The sequence below is a fragment of the Neophocaena asiaeorientalis genome, unplaced genomic scaffold, assembly GCF_003031525.2.
Source record: "Neophocaena asiaeorientalis asiaeorientalis breed wild unplaced genomic scaffold, Neophocaena_asiaeorientalis_V1.1 scaffold197, whole genome shotgun sequence".
Lineage (NCBI taxonomy): Eukaryota > Metazoa > Chordata > Mammalia > Artiodactyla > Phocoenidae > Neophocaena > Neophocaena asiaeorientalis.
The window spans coordinates 6,060,523-6,082,858 of NW_020174703.1; the positions used below are offsets into that span (position 1 = coordinate 6,060,523).

Consider the following 22,336-nt stretch of genomic DNA (forward strand, 5'->3'; position numbering starts at 1 on the left):
GGGTTTAAAGATAAGTTTTATATTCTACATAAAGAAAAGTAGGGTCACCTTAACAATACAGCTTGATTTTAATGTAGGGATAATTTTCACGTTCACTTAAGAGTTGAATTTGCAAGCAAAAACAGCATCAAAATTAGAAAGTTCCCATTTCCGTACAAAGAGCCGTCACCATGGTAATGAGAGGTATAGAGGAAGCATGAACTGTCAGGAGGCAGGTGTCACTTTCCTTGCCCATTGAAAACGGCTGTACAGAAATAAACTATAAAGGCAGGAGCTCATGGGAAAATTTACACATTGGGGCTACTTGTAATTTAGTGACAATGTAACGATACTGAACCATCGCTAGTTGAAGCTGTAGGGAAGCTACGATCAGAGCATGCAGCAGTCTGATATGCAGAGAGGGTAATTATATTGCACTGCATACAAAAGAGGCAGGAAATATATTTCAGTTTGTGAAGGTGAATCTACTGCTTTGCAAAATTCTTCGAAAAAAAAGATTATGAGTTAAAATATGCAGATATCCCAAGAGTAAATTTATTACCTTGCAATGTAAAGTTTTCTTTAGTCTAGCTACAGTTTTAAAGGGTCAGATAAGAATGACTCATCTTCTAAAGGACAAAAATGTTGGCAGCTGCCGATCTTAGGTTCACTTGAAGCCAATTTCAAATCATGGATCCAGCAAAGTCAGCTCGCTCTAACTACTAGACAAATCAGGAAAACGTTACCAACTTGTATTTAAACCCCTTGTACTAGGTAAGAACTTGTGAATTAATAGCTGACTTTATATTTTATACTGTTGCTTTTGAAAAACACCATACTGTCTTTATGTTATCCTAACTCCCACATTTCCCTTCCATCTAGTGACACTGGACCACCTTTCTAATTGTGAATAGCTGACTTATTTATATTTTATCTGTTGCTTTTGAAAAACACCATACTGTCTTTATGTTATCCTAACTCCCACATTTCCCTTCTATCTAGTGACACTGGACCACCTTTCTTATATTCTTGTACTCTATTCCAAGAGATGATATTTATTCACCCTCTTTCTACTTCTTTTCCATATTAACAAGGCCCTTCCATCCTGGAGGTTCCAAGCCAGGCCTCCATCTTCCCTCAAGTTATTCCCAGAAGACACTGTCCTGGAGAAAGAAGCCCTCCTTCCATCATCCTCTGGCAATTGTGACTCACGTCTGAAAGTTCCCAACTGTCAGGGACCTCTTACTTCCAAACATTTTCTCAAATATAATTAAGATTAAAATCACATGTTTGCCAGCATGTTTGGTCCCTGATATTTTTATTTCTGGAGTTTCTGATAGCTGAGTGCTAAAAACACACAAACACCACTCGCTGGAAGTTTTATGTTGTTTGGGCAGCTCTGAGAAGCACACTACTACCTCATTTCATGGGTTAAACAAGAGTTTTTGACTCTGAAGTAATGGGTGTCAGAGGATAGGACAGGGTAGAAACTGGAGTTCTCCAAAAATCAACCACTCTTGACTTCTTTACAAAACTCTTGATACAAACAGATGGAAAGATATACCATGTTCTTAGATTGGAAGAATCAATATTGTGAAAATGACTATACTACCCAAAGCAATCTACAGATTCAATGTAATCCCTATCAAACTACCAATGGCATTTTTCACAGAATTAGAACAAAAAAATTCACAATCTGTATGGAAACATAAAAGACCCTGAATAGCCAAAGCAGTCTTGACGGAAAAAAACGGAGCTGAAGGAATCAGGCTCCCAAACTTCAGACTATACTACAAAGCTATAGTAATCAAGAAGAAACTGGTGGGGGGAGGTGTGGTGGTGTGATGAATTGGGAGATTGGGATTGACATATATACACCAATATGTATAAAATGGATAACTAATAAGAACCTGCTGTATAAAAAAATAAATAAAATTTAAGAAAAACCCAAACAAACAAAAAAACAAAAACCCCCACAAAACTCTTGTAAATATACTTCTTTCTATACCAGAATGAAACATAGGAAATGCTTAGGTATCCCTGGTTTTTAAAGGGCTTCTCCAGCTATAAAATTAATAGCTAAGAGGGGTAAACCCTTCTATTTTTTAGACTCTACATGCCATCATGCATTATTGTTTAGAGGCAAACATTTTCTGTCACCCATACTTACTTTAGTGGGTGACATTCTCCAGCCATTTGTCATTAAGCACTCTTTCTAATCTTGCATTCACAGAATATAAATGGGACCAAAATTTGTAGAAGTCTAATGCTAGTAAAATAGGCAGTTCAATTCAAAGGCTATAAAAAGCAATTTTAGTTTCTTTCAAAAAACAGTAATGGCTTATAATCATGATAACTAAATTTTATTTTTATATTTTTCAGAGAAAAAAATAATATGAAATAAGCCACATTACAATTTTCTCATTTGCTTATAACTTCCCAAAACTACATTGCTAAATTATGTTTTGTTGGCTGTACATTTTATGTTTACTTTTAAAAACCTGATTAGGGGCTTCCCTGGTGGCGCAGTGGTTGAGAGTCTGCCTGCCGATGCAGGGGACACGGGTTCGTGCCCCAGTCCGGGAAGATCCCACATGCCGCGGACAGGCTGGGCCCGTGAGCCATGGCCGCTGAGCCTGCGCATCCGGAGCTTGTGCTCCATGATGGGAGAGGCCACAGCAGTGAGAGGCCCGTGTACCGCAAAAAAAAAAAAAAAAATCTAAAAACCTGATTAGATGCAAGTTCCATAATAAAAATACTTTGATATTGCTCTGGAAACATATGATGGCACACAGACAAGGCCTTTACAATGATCAAGAATTCATCAATTTATCTTATTCAAATTCCATGAATATTAATAACGATGTGAAAGACTTTTTGGTTGGACTGTTTCTAAATTTATTATTTTTTTAATTGAAGTATAGTTGATTTAAAATGTGCTAGCTTCTGGTGTACAGCAAAGTAATTCATATATATATATACATATATATATATATGTATTTTTTCAGATTGTTTTCCCTTATAGTTTTTTTTAAACATATTTATTGGAGTATAATTTCTTTACAATGGTGTGTTAGTTTCTGCTTTATAACAAATTGAAATTTATCCCTCCTCACTCCCTTTCCCCTTTGTTAACCATAAGTTTGTTTTCTATGTCTGTGAGTCCGTTTCTGTTTTGTAAATAAGTTCATTTGTATCATTTTTTAGAGTCCATATGTAAGTAGTATCATATGATACTTGTCTTTCCCTGTCTGACTTACTTCACTTAGTATGATAATCTCTAGGTTCATCTATGTCTCTACAAATGGCATTATTCCATCTTGTTTTTTTTTACGGTGAATAATATTCGACTGCATATGTATAAAGACTCATTTTTAAACATCAATTCTTAGATGAAAGACCTCGTGACCTCATTAGGATAGAAACTGTGCCTGTCATGCTCTTTATGGACTTCAAGGTTTACCCCAGAGCCTTGTACATGGGAAGACTCAATGGAATTAACCGGCAAGATTTCCATTACAATGAACAAATAACAATGAGTTTGACAGTTGGGTAGTTTATGCTCTTAGTAAGGATAGATGAGAATAAATGAACAGATCCTTTAATTATTTTATAACACACATATATGTGCACACAAATCTCTCCCTCTACTACACAATGACCTGCCATATGCTTGCATGGCCATACCCTGCCATGGAAATAGAATCCTAAACACACATATAAAGACACAAGGGAAAAATACAACAGGACCATCAATAAGTAGCTGGATGAGAAAAGCAGCTATAAACACCACACACAGAGTTCTCAGTACCATTTAAATAAGTACATAAAGCTCTCTTCATATCATGGAAAAATAAAATACCTTTCCGGTTGGCCTTGAAATTTGTGAATATATTGCCTGCAAGAAAATGCTCATGAAGCAAAACCAAAGGCTGCAGCTATAAATCTCTAAGAGGCCACTGTAAATCTGTAAACCATCTGCTATACTTAAATTCTATTTTCCTGATCTCAAAGCGTCAACACCACCATTTACTCCTATTTTTTCTCCTCTCTAGGGTTTAATTCAGTCTGGTGGGCCAGATCTATGCTAATCAACACCTCATAGGAAGACAATAAGGTCCAAATGTAGAGTTCAACCTCTTTTCAACCACTGTGAGCAAACCACTTGTGGCCAAAACTTTCCAACCAGTATACCACTCCTCAGGCATGCTGATCACTTCAGCTTTCAAGGCTTTCAATAATTTATAGAGCTTAAGTGCATATAGCAATTTACTAAAGTTCTACAAAGTACTGAAAGAATGAAACACTGAAAATAATTAGTAATGAACTCCTAAAGGGAGCTCCCAATGTGGATTCTAATGAAAAGACTGAGGCAGACCATCCTCAGTTCTGTCAAGGGAAGTCTCTAAAGATAATTGTTTATTGCTCAAGGGGAAATAATTATGCCAGAAGGAACTGTCATCTTAGTAATAAGTTACTGTACAATTAGAGGGAAAAGTCAGTTTGTCTGGGCATGCTAGGGGAAGAACAGGCTGGAGAGTTTTCTAAGGATGCAAATAAGCACACTGGATCATCTTGGGTTATATGAAGAAACCATTTTTTTTTATTTGATTAAGGTTCAAATCCCTCCTGGTACTAAATGATGGTCTTTTAAGGGGATGACCAAGTAAATTAAGGATGCTTAACACTGATAGCATTAGGAAGCCAGAAACAGAACATTGATTTCTATCCTTCTTCTCCAACCATGTTCTACTGGCTACCTTCCAGTAGAACATAAGACCAATTCTATTGCATCATCAGAAAGATGGACTTTTCTGAATGACTGTTATAAGCACTTAAGTATTTCTAAAATATGGCCAACTTTCTTTCAATTTAGAATTTATAAATAAATTTACATTCTGGCATATAGTTAAAGAGCATATTTTTATAATTTCCTTTCTGTCCTTTAAGAAAAGGTGGATTTGCTAAGGAAAGCAAAATCAGTCAATCCCACTTGAACATACTTTAGAGAAGGTTTAAACAAAGTACAATTCCAAATAATGAGATCACAAAATGCAGCCCTAATGAAGGATTGGGGCCAATAGACTAAAAGTAGGGAAGAATATATTTGATGACTGCGCTTCTCAGATTTCCTAGGACACTCCAAATTCCAAATACCCTGTCCCACTCTTGCCATCAACTACTGAAATGATTTCAATATTCGACATGCAAGTTAGAATTTCCACATAACTTTTTATTGACAAAAGTAATACAGAAATCTTTTTAAGAGCATGCATTCTGATTATTTGATACAGAGTATGAAGTAAATGTGGAAAACAAATCCAGTAAACGTTGAAGGAAAATGAGTTTTACAAAAGGTACCGATAAACCACATTTAATGGTTGATAAAGAAACAAGCAGCCCCTGGCATCCAGGTGCTGGTCAGGCACTCGCAGCTAGGCTGCTGTGTTCACCTACGGAACATCGACAATTGAAAAGAACATCAACATCAGACAAGTTCACTTGGTGACAAAGATGGACCAAGACAAAAACAAGACCATTCTGTAACTGTGTGGGACACAAACGCATGAACACAAAAATGACTGTCCTCATATTCTGGCCAATATCTTTACCAGTCACAGCTTTAGTCTCACTCCTCTTTTCTTGCCTTCTAGTTAAGAATTCTTAAGATATTCTGTCACAAATTATTCCTATTTTCAGACAGCATCTAATTCAGAGCAAAGCTTCGCTTCCTTAAACACTCCCCAGGATCACCTAACACAAGACTAAATCCCATAACATCCTCTTACTAACAGATCCACAGTTCCTCATGGTCTGCATTCTCCATTGTTACAAAAAGTAAATAAACCTATCTTTGTTCAAATACAGGTATGTTCCTGGTGGTCTTTGGCTGAAGGTAATTGACATAGTAAATATAGATGCATTGCATGCCAACAGAGAAAACAAAATATGTTCATTTCGCTTTAATAATGTCATTAATACCAGCTGAAATATATCATTTCTTCAAAAGATGTAACAACTAAAAACGAGACAAATGATTTTATGGACTGGCATTCAAGTACTATCTCTGCCTCTCTCTCTCCTTAATTCTCAAATAATTGCATTAGGAAGCCATGTGAGTAACTGGAAAATACAATAATCATATATGTTGAAACTAAATAGGAAATAGAAACTTAGTGCTTGTGTAAATTCACACAAAATCAATTGAGAAGCAAAGGCTGAAATGAATAAAAGGGTTGTGTGAATATACCAACTCCTTAAATCACAAGAAACACATTTGATAAATTTTAATTTGAAATTTAACACGTTAGGAAGATGCCACAGAACATTTATACAAGAGGTAGATGGGAGTGTTAAAAATATTAGCAGAAACAAGAAATACTTAATCACCTAGTTTAAGAAACCAATTTTACATTGATTTCAGGCCTCCTGTCCTATAACTGACCTCATTCGATGCTTCGTATCTGTACCATGTGAAGTATTACAGACCACAGTGATAAGGCAGTGCTTCTTAAACTTTAATGCTCATACAAATCACCTGGAGATCTTGTTAAAAAGCAGATCCTGATTCAACAGATTTGAAGTAGAGCCCAGGATTCTGCCTTTCTAACAAGCTCCCTGGTGATGCCAATGCTCTCTCTCCAAACATCATACCAAGTAGCCCAGTCATAACAATTCAATGTTGTAAGGGCAGGCTACGAAGTTTCTGTGGCTTATGCATATGCCTGCAATCATACCTACTGAACTGTTACAGCCCATGACAGGCCCACACACTTCATCTAGAGACGGCTGGCAGTCGACAGTGTTTGGAAGTTCTCTGGCAGCCTAAGGTGGCCCTAGCAGGAGGGAAGCAGCTGAATAATGAAACTGCTTCCTGCGGCATTAGCAACTATTCATACTCCACCGGGCAAAACCAGAATATTCCTTTTCTGTAATTGAGGCAAAAGGAACCTATCTTTTACTGGGATTTCCAATCTCATCTATCTTTGTCTCTTTGTAACTCTACAACATTCACCTGCAAACATATTTTCCCTACCCCCCCAAAGCTTGCTTCAATTCAGGCTTATATATAATTCATATCCTAGGCATTGAAATTTCATAAGTGGTTTCCTGGAGGTTTTGGTCAGTTTGCTCTTAAATAATCATAAACACCAAAAATCTAGAGGCTGCTCAAGAGAAACCAGGAAGACCTTATATGCCCTGTGTTTACAGCCCAGAAGTTGAGAGATAAAAGGGACCTAAGTGTTCTACTAACTCAGTGGGCCCCAACAGTCTTTGGTTTGGAAGATGTGATACTTGTAGAGGACGTGGGGGTCAGGCCAGCTGGGCCACAGTGCAGCAGATAAACCATCACACACGCCCACAGACTAGCATTGTTCCACAGTCTGCAGTGCAGCTATGCCTCTGTGTTAACAGAACTAGAGGCTCAGTATGAAAGTCCACCCAGAGCCTGGATTTTAGACTCAGGTGACCTGAATTCTGAAGGTGTTCTTGCACCCACATTGAGTAATGGCACTAGAATTTCAGGGTCAGTGACATGGGGAATCAAGGCTTAGAAAGACCTAATTTAAGGCTTCTCTGTATTGGCTGACAACTATAACCAACTTATAAGTGTTTTCCCACGTGAGTAAACTAGGGAGGACCGTAACAGACATGCGTACTTCATTTGATGCCATCCTTGTATCTTTTGCTAAGATCTGAATCAATTACACTCACCAGAGAAAGGATCATTTGACTAAGATCTATGTGTCTGTAGGCTCATTCTCATCCTTTCTCAAACCAATCCTGTGCTGGACTCCTTTCTGGAGGATACCACCGAATGGGGGTGTGTTTAACATCATTACATGAACTTCTAACTACATTATATACTAACTATATGTACTCAAAAAAATCACCACTAGAAGGTTCACAAAATTAAAATACAAATAAGTAAAACAAAAATCATAGAAGTAATCACACAAAATGGTTTGTGAGGTTTTCTTATAATTCTCACATGCTGAATATTTTCTTTAGTTGACCACTAGACATCAAAGAAAAGACGTAAATGCAAAAACTCTTTGAGAAAAATCTATTTTTTAAAAAGGAAGCTATTTCACTCAATCAATTTTAGTGTTGGAACACAAGAATTCTCGGGAGAAAAAGCCAATTGCTATAGTTTACAAAAGAGCAAACCAGGATCCAGGAAAGTAGAGAAAAATAGCTAAAATATGTGGTTGGTAGTAAAGCCAGAACTGGAACCAAGGTCCAGTATTAGTGCCAAGACCTGTGGTCTTTCCTCTATATCACACTGTTTACATATTTTAGGACATATTTTACGTTTACATATTTTATTATTTCAGCAATAATATCTTGCACAAAGTAAACTCTCAAATGTTCATTAGATATTTTACTGAAAAAGAGGCAAATATCTAACTGCAAGGGAAATATTAAATTCATACTCTTAAATCAGATCACGATGGGATTCTTATTTTTGTTACTGCTCTCATGTCACTAAAGAGATCTCTAGAAATTCAATGAGCCAATTCACAGTTCATCTTCTAGCCAGACTTCTAACTGTATATCCAGACATTAAAACACAGATCTTTAAAACAAATGCAAAAGCATTTTGCTTTAGTATTGAAAAAAATGAAATTCATCTAAGCATCAAGAATGGATTATAACTTTACCATTTACTACAAAGTATATGGATAATCAACTAAACAACCTATAAAAATAAAAACGAGAAGTTATTCCATACTGTTGCTCCAATCTATTTTTTTAAAAAAAGAATGCAATTACCAGTTTGAGGCAGCAGAATTTTGGAATCTTCAGATATTTTACTTGTAGGCACAATCCATGGCTTTTGACTTGAAGCTACAGCAAAAAAGAAATGGAATTCACTGAGAATTTTTTTGAGAGGATAAAGAGACAGAAATAGGTTGCTGGTGTGGTTAAGTGGCTACCAGTAGCCTGAAATAAAAAACACATACTGATCCAATTAAACATTACCACATAGGAAGAAGAAATCAATATACACCCATTCAGAGAGCATTTGAGTAGAGACTAGAAGGAGACTAGAGTTTGGTGTCATACTCTCACCTTTTTGAGGACGGAAAACTAACTAAATGCGCTATGTATGGAATTAATAGATTGATAATTGTTACTGAATTTGTAGAAAATCCAATCAGAGAAATAGTTGTTTTTGGCTTTTTTTTTTTTTTTTAAACCAATCAACCACTTGTTTGGCTGAGTTGACTGAATTCAGCAGTTCATTGAGGTTTGCATAGATAAGATCCAGTAAACGTGTCCTACAGAATTAAGCAATCACCACCCACGTGGTAACACCAGATTTAAGGTGCTGTTATTACCCAAGGTGCCCCCAGGTTTCTCAAAAGGGAAGGGTGTTTTTGCCTGAGGAAATTCTGGAAGCCTTTTCGGAGCTGCAATGAAACACACAAGAAATGTTATGGCTTGAAGTGTGAGTAAGAGAAAAGGTTTTTAAAATCTCAAGCTTCAAAAACAAAAAACAAACACAAATGCAAATTACTCAGGTGAGGTAAGGGACTGTTTACTAGTATATATTTCTTACTCCTGTGTTTCAATGATGGATAATATAAGACAGCTTCTTTTTCTATTTTGTATAATCAAGCCACTGCATTTGAGGAGTTTGGGTTCTTTTTTTCACCCTTATTAAACTAGTGTCCTAATTTCTTCAGCTATGCGTATGTGTATTCTCAGATATATTAAGTTTAAACTCAAGTCAAGCACCAAACACATATGAACTAGAAAATGTCTAATAGTTTTTAAAAATAGAATTTCAGTAACTATGTGACTTTATATTTAAGCTCCCCCAACAACTCTTTTAATATTGCACGTAAATTCTAAGGATTCTAAGAAGCAGTCTGCAGAAATACCATAAATATATCTTCTCATTCAAGAGAAACAGTTGAGTAAAAAGATGTTTAGGAAAAATATAGAAAAAAATTTATTCAGTGACACAATAATGTTGAATTAAAAGAATCAAATATAATATCAAAATATGACTACCCCCAAGAAAAATTACCAAAGGATTTGTCATAGAGAAAGACTCTTTAGGATCCTAGATTATAAAATAAAGAATTTATAACATTTAAGGGTTTGGTATTAGAGAGTTTACTGTCCTATAAGCCATGTGTCCCTTCTTTTCTGTGAGGAGATAAATTTGAATGAATTAGCCTAAGGACTTCTTTCAAGTATGCATAATATTTCCAAGGTAATAATAAGCTGCAGTGTTCAATAATTTTTACCTAGAATGCTCAGTGGCAATTCAAACCTAGGTATTAAAATAGTTTGCGGTGTTTCGGGGATCCTTCCCCTAAGAACTGCAATAAAGAAGAATTCAGTTAGAAACTCCCTGAGTTGGGATTTGACATTGTGGCTTAACCATGTCATGTGAGGCATGCTCATAGCAGAGGGTACATTGTGCAGCTGATGCCTTTCATGGAAATAGCTGTCTTTCCCTGGAAAAAGTTTTACATAGTTATAATTTGAAGGTATACGTTCAAATGGCCATGGTGTGGCATGGAAGATCAACATCACAAGTACAGAACAAAATATGTACATGCTGCTCCTTTTTTTTTTTTTTTTTTGGAGAAGAGAATAAAGCAGGTTAGATTCTCTTGAGCCAAGAAGCAGCTAACTTGCATGACATGAAATTCTTAGTAAAAGGCATGTCACTTTGGGGGATTCTCCTTAAGTTTAGTACACACAAGACTTGGAAAAGCCAACTGAAATGGAAAGCACAGACATAGTCAAGACTCTCACTCCTCCAAGCTTTGTAGGTTAAAAGGCTGGCATTGTTTTTCTATACCTCCCAAGAGACTGGTAAAAAGAGTGTACAGTTAGCATATAGCAACCAGAGCTGCCTAGAATATTAGTCATCAGGATCAAGGTATGTCATTAACACTTTAATGGAATTGGTCTGAGAAACAGAAGATGAACTACTGCCAGTAAGGTAGGAAAGAAAGTGGGGAGGATGGGAAGCCAAGGCATTGGGGTTACTTTTGTATGACGGTTGGGAGGTTCTTTTTTTTTTAAGAAAAAAAGTTCTTAGAATTACCCGGTATTGTTTCTGAAATGTCTAACGCACTAGACACAGTGGGTTTAGTGGTTCTTGGAACTGATTCAGGAGTCACTGGAAGGTAAAAAAGATGACTTTACAAATTAAGATAAATGATGAAACAACTCAAGACCATAAGGCACTTTTGTTGCCTTTTAGAATTAGAACTGACACTTACACGGACTAATTCTTTTCAAGTTAATTATGTTAAGGGCTCCCTGGCTTGTGTCTGAACTGACACCTCCTCCCAACCCTTCCTTTCTGGGTTTGCCCACTTTCCATGTGTTCCAAAAAGCACGTGGAATTGACCCCCATGGAAGCATTTATCAGTTTAATCATAATTTTGGGTCTGCCCTTTTTTCTTAGCACAAAGTCTGCGGTATAGTAAGCAAGCACATGATAAATATTTATTAAACAAGTTAATAAATGGGCAGATAACATAATGACCCAGGTCAAAAAGATTTATTTAGAACTATTACATTTTTAAGACTTCTCTCTTCCAAACTGTAGTCAACATGCAAAGCTTGGAACTGGGCTGAAATTATGAGGATTCAAATGCTCAGTCACAGGGTTGTTTCAAGTGCTAGATCAAAGGTAAAGATGACCTTCGGGTAAATAGTTTTTGAGGAATAAGAACCAGGATCGTTGAGATTTGGAATGAATTGTGAGCTACACAATTCCAGAATTCTGTAGGTAAGGATATGAAATAAACACAGTGACACTGAATAATGAATTATGGTGTTTGCCTAAGTGTTTCTGAAGTGGAAAATCCTGAGGAAGGTTTGGCAGAGAGCTAAGAACTCCGTTGACTCTCCCATCAGATACTATGCCAAGAGAAGAAGTGTAGTTGGGAATACTTTTCTTGGTATTGGCTAATTATATTGAAATCAGAAAACTACCTAGGAATTTCATTCAAATAGCTTATTCCAGCATCAGAGTCTACCCTTGTTCCAACTCCCATGAAGGTGGGGGATGGAAGGTCCATTTCTCACCTTTAGGTAGGACCAAGTACTTCTTACTCTGTCAGAAATATTTCTACTTGAATAGGTTTCTTGAAATCAAGCCATTTTATTTCCCCACCAATCTTTATTTTCTTTGGACTAGTTAGGAGTCCAAGAGTTTAGTAGAAGGTAAATATCACTGATATTTCAATTTATGGCAATTTTATGGGTTAAGAAATTCACTTTAGATTGGCGTTACTTTGCTAAATGTAGATTTGGAGGAATTCTTGCCAGATATTTGTTTCACAGAGCTCTGGATGAAGTGGTATTGCTCTGGCAAAAACTCTGTAGTTCAGAGAATAACATGTCCCCAGTGGGCTGGACTTGGGCAGTTCATTCACATAAGACATGCTGAATGTTTGTTAGTAATGGTTGATAAACTGGGGAAAATGCATACTGCGTTTATTCTTTAAAGAATTTTTATGGAACTATTAGGTATTTTCTACATGAGCATTGTTAATCTTCAAGAGACATTGTTACTAAATGATTCCAAGGTATTTTCATAGATATTAAACTATGGATTTATGAGGGATAATGGCGTTTTGCTAAACCAATCACTTGTGAAAGTGAAGAAATGAAAAAATGCTCTCGTGTCTTCTTATAAAAGGAAAGCACCCAAACCATGGTGTTACATCCTAGTATAAAAATATTTCAGAATGTTGCGGTAACAACTTTCACTTAAAGTGAAAGATACATCTTCCATATTACATATCAGTTATAGAATTCAATGGTTCATTTGCATCTGCTGTTTTTCCAAACATTAAAGACCCAGAATCTCCTACTGTTGTGTGCTTATGATCAAAATGAATTTCCTACTGGCTCTTCACTGAAAAAAAAATACAGGCTTGTCAATCAGTTACTACTTGAAAATACATTATTTATTTTCTCAAAGTTAATAACGTAGGGATCTCATTACCTGTTACGGGCTGTGCTGGGATTTTTTCTATCTCTGGTGTTTTAGATTCAGCAGGTAGTGCCAAGGTTTCATTCTTAGCTAAAAAATTCAGAAAATAAACAATTTATCTCACTTCCTCATAATAGAGTATCCAAATATAATTCCCTCAAAACAATCAAGCAACAGACTATTACAAGAAATCTATTCTGCTCTTATCCCTTCCCACCAGGCAGTCCATAAATTTATTGTGCATTTCTACCAGGGATTAGTATTAGTAGTGACAGTCTTCAGAATTCTTTCTCATTAACCCTAGGTAATTCTTTAAGATCTAAGTTGGCACTGGAATGAGGGAAAATATCACAACCCAGTACTTGGATACCTCTCAAGTCATTCTGACTCATAAACAGAGTTTCTTGAAGGCACATGTTGTAAGGCATAGCAAATGCTCCCTGGAATTTTATATTCAATTACTCCTAATTTTTTTTAAAAAAAATCAATGAATAGAAATTATCTGTTATTATGCATGGTAAAAAATATAATAGGCTATGGCTCTAAAGTTTTAGAAAAACATGAATAACACACATAGGAGACTAAGTTATTTGAAGATATTTGTGGTTAGGAAAAAATACCAACAGTTATTTATTTGAACCTCATGTTAACATAGATATTTTCTTTGGGTCTGTGTGGGAATTCAGTGTAAAAAAATGAAGTCTGTTTTTTTATTCTATTTCTTTTCTGTTCTGACAATTATTCAGGAAACTTTCTTCTAAAATTTAGGCATTCCTTTTCAAAGAAAGCACATTTCTGTACCAGAATTGCCCAATGATTAAGATATTCTCCATATTCTCCAAAATGCACTTAGGATTAACTTGATTCAGCTATTTAGCACACTGAATCAGTGACCTACTTATAATATTTTGAAACAGTCTAGTGGCATGAAAGAATTCATTCATCTTTGAGATACCCTGATCATGTCTCCTTGAACTGATTATAATCAGATGGGATTTTTTAAGAGTCCTAAGGCTGTAAGGAACTTCTTGGGTTTCTCAGCTTTGGCACTACTGACATTTTGGGCTGGACAATTGTTTTTATGGGGGCCTTTCCTGTGAAATGTAGGATATTTAGCAGCATCTCTGGCCTTTACTCACTGGATTCCACCCTTCCACAGCTGTGACAACCAAAAATGTCTCCAGACACTGCCAAATATCCTGGGGAGGGGACAAAATTGACCTCTGTTGAGAACTACTGATCTAATCTGTTCTCTCAAAGTTCTTTGAGGATGTAAATTTTGTAACTTCTTCCTATAGTTCACATCACTGTTGTAAAGACCATTTTCTTCTTTTCAGTTAACATGGGCACAAAATATTCATTTACTTCAGATGGACTTAAAGACAATTATAAAGTCATCCCTTTCACAAAGATCATGGAAGCAAATCAATTTTCAACCTGTATTATGGAAGTATATGATAGATTCCTCGAGCTTATGATTTTCAGGAGTGATTTGAGATGCTGGAAATAGGCGTCACAAGTGCTAGTGTACTTGCCATAGCTATCAGTCAAGTGTGTGTTCTGAATTGCTGTGCTCATGAAGCTGTACAGCATGTTTGTACAACAGAAATGTTTAATACCATTGTTCAAATTAATTTAGCAGGACATAAAGAGAAGGGACTCTTTCTGGAATAACTAAAAAAATAAACAGATCCAGTATAATTTTATGATAAATTCTATTTTTTAGATTTCTAAATCTCATCAACATTTCTTTTCCTTCTTCTTTTGTAGTCACAGCTTTGGTTTAGAACCACTGTGAGTGTCAGCACAGGAAAAAATGTTCAGATTACAAATTCTGATGAGCTCTAGTCCTGTTATTTTCAGCATGTACCACAGGAAGTTTTTTTTTTTAATGTAATTTTTTTCAATGATCTCTTCTTTTTCAGTGTCCTCTCCTCCTTCAGGATTATTTTTGCTAATCCTTTCCCTCCTGTGTAATATCCTACACTCTTGGTGTTTCCCTGGCTGACTAGGACTGTGTATTTATTTATTTTTAAAAATTATTTATTTATTTTAACCTCCAGATTCTAGACTTTCAGGCAATGCTCTGAATTGCTTTGCTTTAGCTCCTTATGCATGCCCTTACGGGGTAATACCATTAACCTAAAATTAGGCTGCTAATGAAGAAAAACAGTACACTACCTTCCCAAGAGGTATTTGTATTCTCTACCCATCACTAATTCCTTATAGAGGCATACCGTATTTCTAAACATGGCTCTTCCGGTGTGAGAGAAATTGATTGAAGGGAAAGAACTTGAATGGGGACTCTCTGTGACTCCTATCAAGCCATGAGCATTCACCTACACTATCTATGTACAACTGGTCTTGGCAACAGCAGAGTAAAATGCCATTAGAACACGACCTAAACCCCAGGAAATTCCTTTTCCTCTCTGATTCTTCTTACTGTTTTTCAACACAGTTGTTTCCTTTCATTATTGGCAGGCTAAGTCTTGGCTTTGGCAAACCCTTTTCTTGTCCCCAGGAGGTGTGTGTATTACTAGCTTTCTTGTTTATTTCTCTCATTATTCATACCATGTGTTCTTAGAACAAAAGCTATTAATTTCTTGATGTCCCACATTGGGTCCTGCTGGAATGAGGATATTATTTTTAGGATTTAACCTCTTGCACAGGACTTTTCTGAATTGCAGTGATAAATAACTTCAGGAAAGTTTATTTCTCCTTCATTGGTATAAAGAACTGTTTATGCTCACACCCTTCATAAAAACCAGTAAATCTAAAATGTAGTTTGTAACATAGTCTAAAATGGTACATTCAGTGGGTTTACTGGACATCTTCAAACATACTGCCTATCAGTCTCTTCAATGTGTAAGAAATTCACCATGTATTCAATTTAAGATAGGTGCTTCCCTAGAAATAAGTTTTAAAATACATATACTATCTGCATTTTAATTTGTCTTCATTAAAATCACACTTAATCCTGAAGTTTCAGTGATTCGTATCAGAATAACAAAAGCAAAAAGCAAAGCAAACCAAACAATCAACTGTTTAATTCTCTAAATTAAAGAAAATGAAAAGCTTGAACTGATATTAAGATAGCAGGTGGAACTTTGGAAAAACAAAACAAAACAAAAAATTTAGGAAATAGTCCTTAAAACCAAGAACTAAGGAACAAAACACATTTCAGTTCAACAGTGACATTTCTTGAAAGACGACATACAGATGGCCAAAAAGCACATGAAATGATGCTTGACATCACTAATTATTAGAGAAATGCAAATTAAAACTACAATGAGGTATCAGTCACACCTGTCAGAATGGCCATCGTCAAAAAATCTACAAACAATAAGTGCTGGAGAGGGTGTGGAGAAAAGGGAACCCTACTACACTGATGGTGGGAATGTAAATTGGTACAGCCACTATTGAGAACAATATGGAGGTCCCTTAAAGAACTAAAAGTAGAACTACCATATGACCCAGCAATCCCACTCCTAGGCATATACACGGAGAAAAACAGAATTCAAAAAGATACAGGCACCCCAATGTTCATTGCAGCACTATTTACAATAGCCAGGACATGGAAGCAACCTAAATGTCCATCAACAGAGGAATGGATAAAGAAAATGTGGTATATATATACAATGGAATATTAGCCATAAAAAAGAACAAAATAATGCCATGTGCAGCAATGTGGATGGACCTAGAGATTGTCATACTGAGTGACATAAGTCAGACACAGAAAGACAAATATGATATTGCTTATATGTGGATCTAAAAAAGGGTACAAATGAACTTATTTACAAAACACTAGTAGAGTCACAGATGTAGAAAACACACTTGTGGTTACCAGGGGATAAGGGAGGTGGAGGGATAAATTGGGAGATTGGGATTGACAAATACACACTACTATATATAAAATAGATAACTAATAAGAACATACTGTATAGCACAGGGAACTCTACTCAATACTCTATAATGGCCTATATGGAAAAAGAATCTAAAAATGAGTGGACATATATATATATATGTATAACTAATTCACTATGCTGTATACCTGAAACTAACACAACACTGTAAATCAACTACATTCCAAAAAAAAAAAAAAATGAGAGCAGTGGTGGGGGAAAAACTCTGCTCATTTTCGGTCTCCTTCACAAATCCTGGTTTTTGAATTCTGATGAACAGATTAGGGACCAAATCAGTAAGAGACTGGCCAGCTCCTTCCTTTTTTTCTCCTTCTGAACAACTCTTTCCCAAGAGGCCAAAACTAGAAACAAGAAAATCACAAATAGGAAAGCTCACTGGTAAAGACAAACATACAGTAAAAGCAGGAATTCATAAGCAAACATGATATCAAAACCAGCAACCGTGAGGAGAGTACAAATGCAGGAAATCAGAATTGCGTTTGAAATTAAGAGACCAGCAACTTAAAACAACCTTGTATATATATATAGACTGCTTTATCAAAACCTCATGGGAAATGCAAACCAAAAAACTACAATAGATACACACACAAAGAAGAAAAACCTACCCAAATACAACACTAATATGGTCATCAAACCACAAGAGAAGAAAAAAGGAAGGGAAGAAAAAAGACCTACATAAACAAACCCAAAACAATTAAGAAAATGGCAATAGGAATACACATATTGATAATTACCATAAATGTAATTGGATTAACTGCTTCAACCAAAAGACACAGACTGGCTGAATGGATATGAAAACAAGACCCATATATATGCTGTCTACAAGAGACCCACTTCAGACCCAGGGACACATACAGACTGAAAGTGAGGGGATGGAGAAAGGTATTCCACACAAATGGAAATCAACAGAAAGCTGGAGTAGCAATACTCATATCAGACAAAATAGACTTTAAAATAAAGGCTATTACAAGAGACAAGGAAGGACACTACATAACAATCAAGGGAACAATCCAAGAAGATACAACAATCGTAAATATATACGCACCCAACATAGGGGCACCTCAGTATATAAGGCAAATGCTAACAGCCATGAAAGGGGAAATTGACAATAACACAAAAATAGTGGGGAATTTAACACCCCAATTACACCAATGGACAGATCATCCAGACAGTAAATTAATAAGGAAACACAAGGCTTAAATGATACATTGTAAAAGATAGACTTAATTGATATTTATAGGACATTCCATCTGAAAGCAGCAGAATACATTTTCTTCTCAAGTGCACACAGAACATTCTCCAGGATAGATCAAATCTTGGGTCACAACCCAAACCTCAGTAAATTTAAGAAAATTGAAATCATATCAAGCATCTTTTCTGACCACAGCGCTAGGAGATTAAAAATCAATTACAGGAAAAAAAAAACTGTAAAAAACACAAACACATGGAGGCTAAACAATGTTACTAAATAACCAGTGGATCACTGAAGAAATAAAGGGAAATCAAAAAATACCTAGCGACAAATGGAAATGAAAGCACGACGATCCAAAACCTATGGGACACAACAAAAGATGCTCTAAGAGGGAAGTTTATAGCAATACAATCTTACCTCAAGAGACAAGAAAAATCTCAGATAAACAACCTGTCCTTACACCTAAAGCAACTATCTCGAGAAAGAAGAACAAGCAAGTCTTTCCCAGGCACGGGGCTAAGTATTAATAGGCTCTGGGCAGAGAACAGGTGAGTGCAAGAGTCCTGAGCTCTGGTTCTAAACACAGGTTCACTTAGGGAATTTAATATGGAAGCTTCCTGGCTTTTAGCACAGCATTTAGATGATGTAGAGTTGAGTCTCAGGGTTTACAGATAAACAGGAGGTGATCAAGTCTGATGGACAAATTAAAGAAATAAAGCCTAGAATCACTTGTCTACATTCTTGGAAGTAACTCACCATAGGACTAACAGGTATGAATGTTTTACAGTAAAAATGTAACAACTGCACAAAATCACAAAGATTTATGGGCAAATATGTTCATATCTTAATAAAATGGTGATGCATAGATTTTGAAAATTTTTCAAAATTCTAAGTCCACTAATTATGCTTTTCTACCCACTTATTAAGGCTTTGCTCCTCCTTCTTCCAGGAGTTCTCAAACTAACAGCTAAGGAGAACGTAAAGGTTTACCTTTTAGAAATGTTACAATCTGATTGCTTAACATCAAACAAGCAAACAGGTCAGACCTTCAATGAGGGAGGAGAAATTAAGTCTGAGGTTCCTGTGTGGGTGGGTCCCGTGCCTGTGTAAATCACAATTATGTCCCGAGCCACTTGCAGTTCTGGCCCCGAGTAATGCTTAATAAATATTTGTTGAATAAATGTTGCCAAACAGGGGCTTGGGCCCGTTTCCACACCCATAAAATGTGAAGATTCAAGTATATAAGTGCTGAAGTTCTTAGCCATTGCCTAGTTCAAGAAAAATATTCTACATTTTTAAGTCTTGTTCAATTTCCACCACATCATGCCACCTTCTTCCATATTTATCAGTGGCCCAAGACATTCTCCAGAGACTTTACAGGGGGTGGTTCTCAAAGTGTGGCTTCCAGACCAGGAGCACCAGTATCACCTGAGTACTGGGTAGAAATGCAAATTCTCAGGCCCCACCCTAGACCTACGGGATCAGTATCCTGGGGGTGAGTCCAGCAGCCTGGGTGTAACAAGCCCGCCACGGCTTCCGATGCTTCATCAAGGGTGAGATCCTCTGCTATAGAGAGAATTCAGACTAATGTGATACTCAAATGCAGCAACTAGCTTAGCCCACTGGCCACCCCAATTGTTTCCTGGACTCCTTTTACAGAATTTTGCTGCTTTTTTCCCCAAATTGTTATGTTTTATGTTTTTTAAACACTAAAATCATATCAGGTGCTTTCTAGAAGTAGGAAGCAGTATCAATCTCAAAATAAATAATAATTCTAACAGACCTGACCCTTACCTCAGTTACCACTGAAGACCTCTAGTGGCCCCTTGATAGTATAGTATAATAAGTGTAATTTATAACAATGACTCCATTTGAAAATTATACCTGTATAAATGTGTATATTTTGGTTAATTTGATCATTCACTTTTTTCATAAATATAAAATAACTATTTCCCTATAGAATGTGATTTATATGAATAACTCCAACACTCCATCCTATCTACCCTTTACTTTTTTTCCAATTTTTTTTTATCGTGGTAAAAGATACATAACAAAAACTTTACAATCTTAATCATTTTTCAAGTGTACAGTTCAGTAGTATTAAATACATTCAGACTGTTGTGCAACCATCACCACCATGCATCTCCAGAACTCTCCTTATCTTGTAAAACTGAAACTCCATACCATTAAACACTAATTCCCTATTTTCCTCCTTCTCCAGTCTCTGGCAGCCACCATTCTACTTTCTGTCTCTATGAATCTGACTACTCTAGGTACATCATATAAGTGGAATCACACAGTCATTTTGTCTTTTGTGATTGGCTTATTACACTTAGCATTACGTCCTCAAGGTCCACTTCTACTATAGCAAATGTGAGAATTTCCTTCCTTTTCTTTTTAAGGCAGAATAATATTTCATTGTATATATATACCACATCTTGTTTATCAATTCATCTGTTGATGGATACTTGGATTGTTTCCACATTTTAGATATTGTGAATAAAGTTACTATGAATATGAGTGTACAAATATCTCTTTAAGACCTTTTCCCCACCCAGTTCTTTTGGTTATACACCCAGAAGTGGAATTGCTGGATTATATGGTAATTCTATTTTTAATTTTTTGAGGAATCGTCATACTGTTTTCCACAGCAATTGTACCATTTTATATTCCCATCAACAGTGCACGTGCCTGTCCCTTAGTTTTTACTTTGAGATCCCCAAACAGCTCATTTGCTAGATCCCCTGGATATCCTAGGAACATCACTGCTAGTACTGTCACTGCAAAGTTCACATATAGATCTTTGCTGCTTACCTAACTGTGTCTTGATTGCATCCGAAATCTCAAACATTATGGAGGTAGGAAGTTTTATGGTGGTTTCATTAAGACCTGGAATAACAAGGTGGACTGAAAGAAAACAGAAGTAAAAGGAAATGCATCCCATCACAAAGTTCAGAGCATTAGAAACCATGAAGTTTAATGCTTATTTTGCTTAGTCAATTTTAACCCAAACTTTAAAATGTTGGAAAAAATATGACAGTAACTTTTATGCAGAATCTTTTTCATATTCAAAACTGAACAACCAAATATTCTGGCTTTTAATCCATAGACTCAAAAATTGTAAAATGGTTGCTTAAAATGTGTGAACAAACACCATTATTAATAACAACTTTTAAAAGAGTAATTCAATGACAAAGACGCCCTCATAACAGCAACAGCCCTGTGGGGTAGGCAGGAGGGGAGCCATCACGCCCAATAGGCACAAGTTAGAGTTGTTTCTCTAACACACTAGGATAGAGGTAGCATCTCTTGGATCCTAGCCTGGAATGGTCACAAGCCAGGATGCTAAATACTGAAAGTAAATGAACCAACATCAATTTAACAGACCTTCTCACAGTGCAAAATTCCATAAGGCCTTATTATCAAAAAAAAAAAAAGAGCCTGACTTGACTAATGTAGGTGTAGATTTCAAGATAGACTCACCCAGTATTGTTCCTCCAGAGGGAGTCTTTTCTGGGGATTTAGTTGAGGCCCTGTGAGTAACATTCTGAATCACTGTTGAAATACCAAAAGATAACAGTGTGAATGGAAAAAAAATAGGAAGCAGAAAGAAGCTAATAACATGACACCATCTGCAGTGGAGAAACCCTGATCTAACTTTTTAATTAACAGAAAGGAACTCATTGGGCTGGCTACACAGGCAACGAAAGGTCTAAAAGGCACATCTTATCTTAATTCCTGTGCCTTTAAATAATGAAAGTGTTCCATTCTAATTAGCTAAAAATTTCCTTTCTCAGCTCTACTCTCTGCAGCCTACCCAAGTTAAAGAACTAGCACAAAATTAGGCAAAGACTGACTCAGTAAATAAAGAGATTTAGGAAATGTACATTTTCAGAGCAAAGAATCTTTGGATGATTCCAATACTGACTGACACTGTTTTAAGAATACACTTGGGACATTGTGTTTCCTTAAAATGAATAACTATTTTAAGCGCTCAATCTCTTCCACCAAGAAACTTTCTGGAAATAATGGAGTCATTTAAATAATTTGAAAAACTGAAAGTCAAAACAAAAATGAGTGCATGCTGAAATAAAACATAACTCTTAAAACCTGGATTTCTTTACTTTCCTTAAAGTGACCTCTATATCATAATTATCATTTCATTAATCCAAATATCCTATTAATGATTTTCTACATGTAAGCTATCTTAATCCTGAAGAAAGCCACATATATTTAATTGGATTTTAAAACTTAATGCTT

At 36.1% G+C, this 22,336-nt stretch overlaps 1 protein-coding gene across 3 annotated transcripts in view; it reads right to left on the bottom strand.

Moving 5' to 3' along the window:
• The window catches only part of ABI3BP (ABI family member 3 binding protein), a 260,060-nt gene that overhangs the window by 114,777 nt on the left and 122,947 nt on the right, over positions 1-22,336 (bottom strand). For all 3 annotated transcript variants that reach the window (XM_024759291.1, XM_024759292.1, XM_024759293.1), the window contains exons 8-12: positions 21,560-21,631; positions 20,891-20,983; positions 12,974-13,051; positions 11,057-11,131; positions 8,758-8,832 (exon numbers count right to left, since the gene is read on the bottom strand). In XM_024759291.1, coding sequence (XP_024615059.1) covers positions 8,758-8,832; positions 11,057-11,131; positions 12,974-13,051; positions 20,891-20,983; positions 21,560-21,631 — 393 coding nt within the window. The remainder of the gene's footprint in view (positions 1-8,757; positions 8,833-11,056; positions 11,132-12,973; positions 13,052-20,890; positions 20,984-21,559; positions 21,632-22,336) is intronic.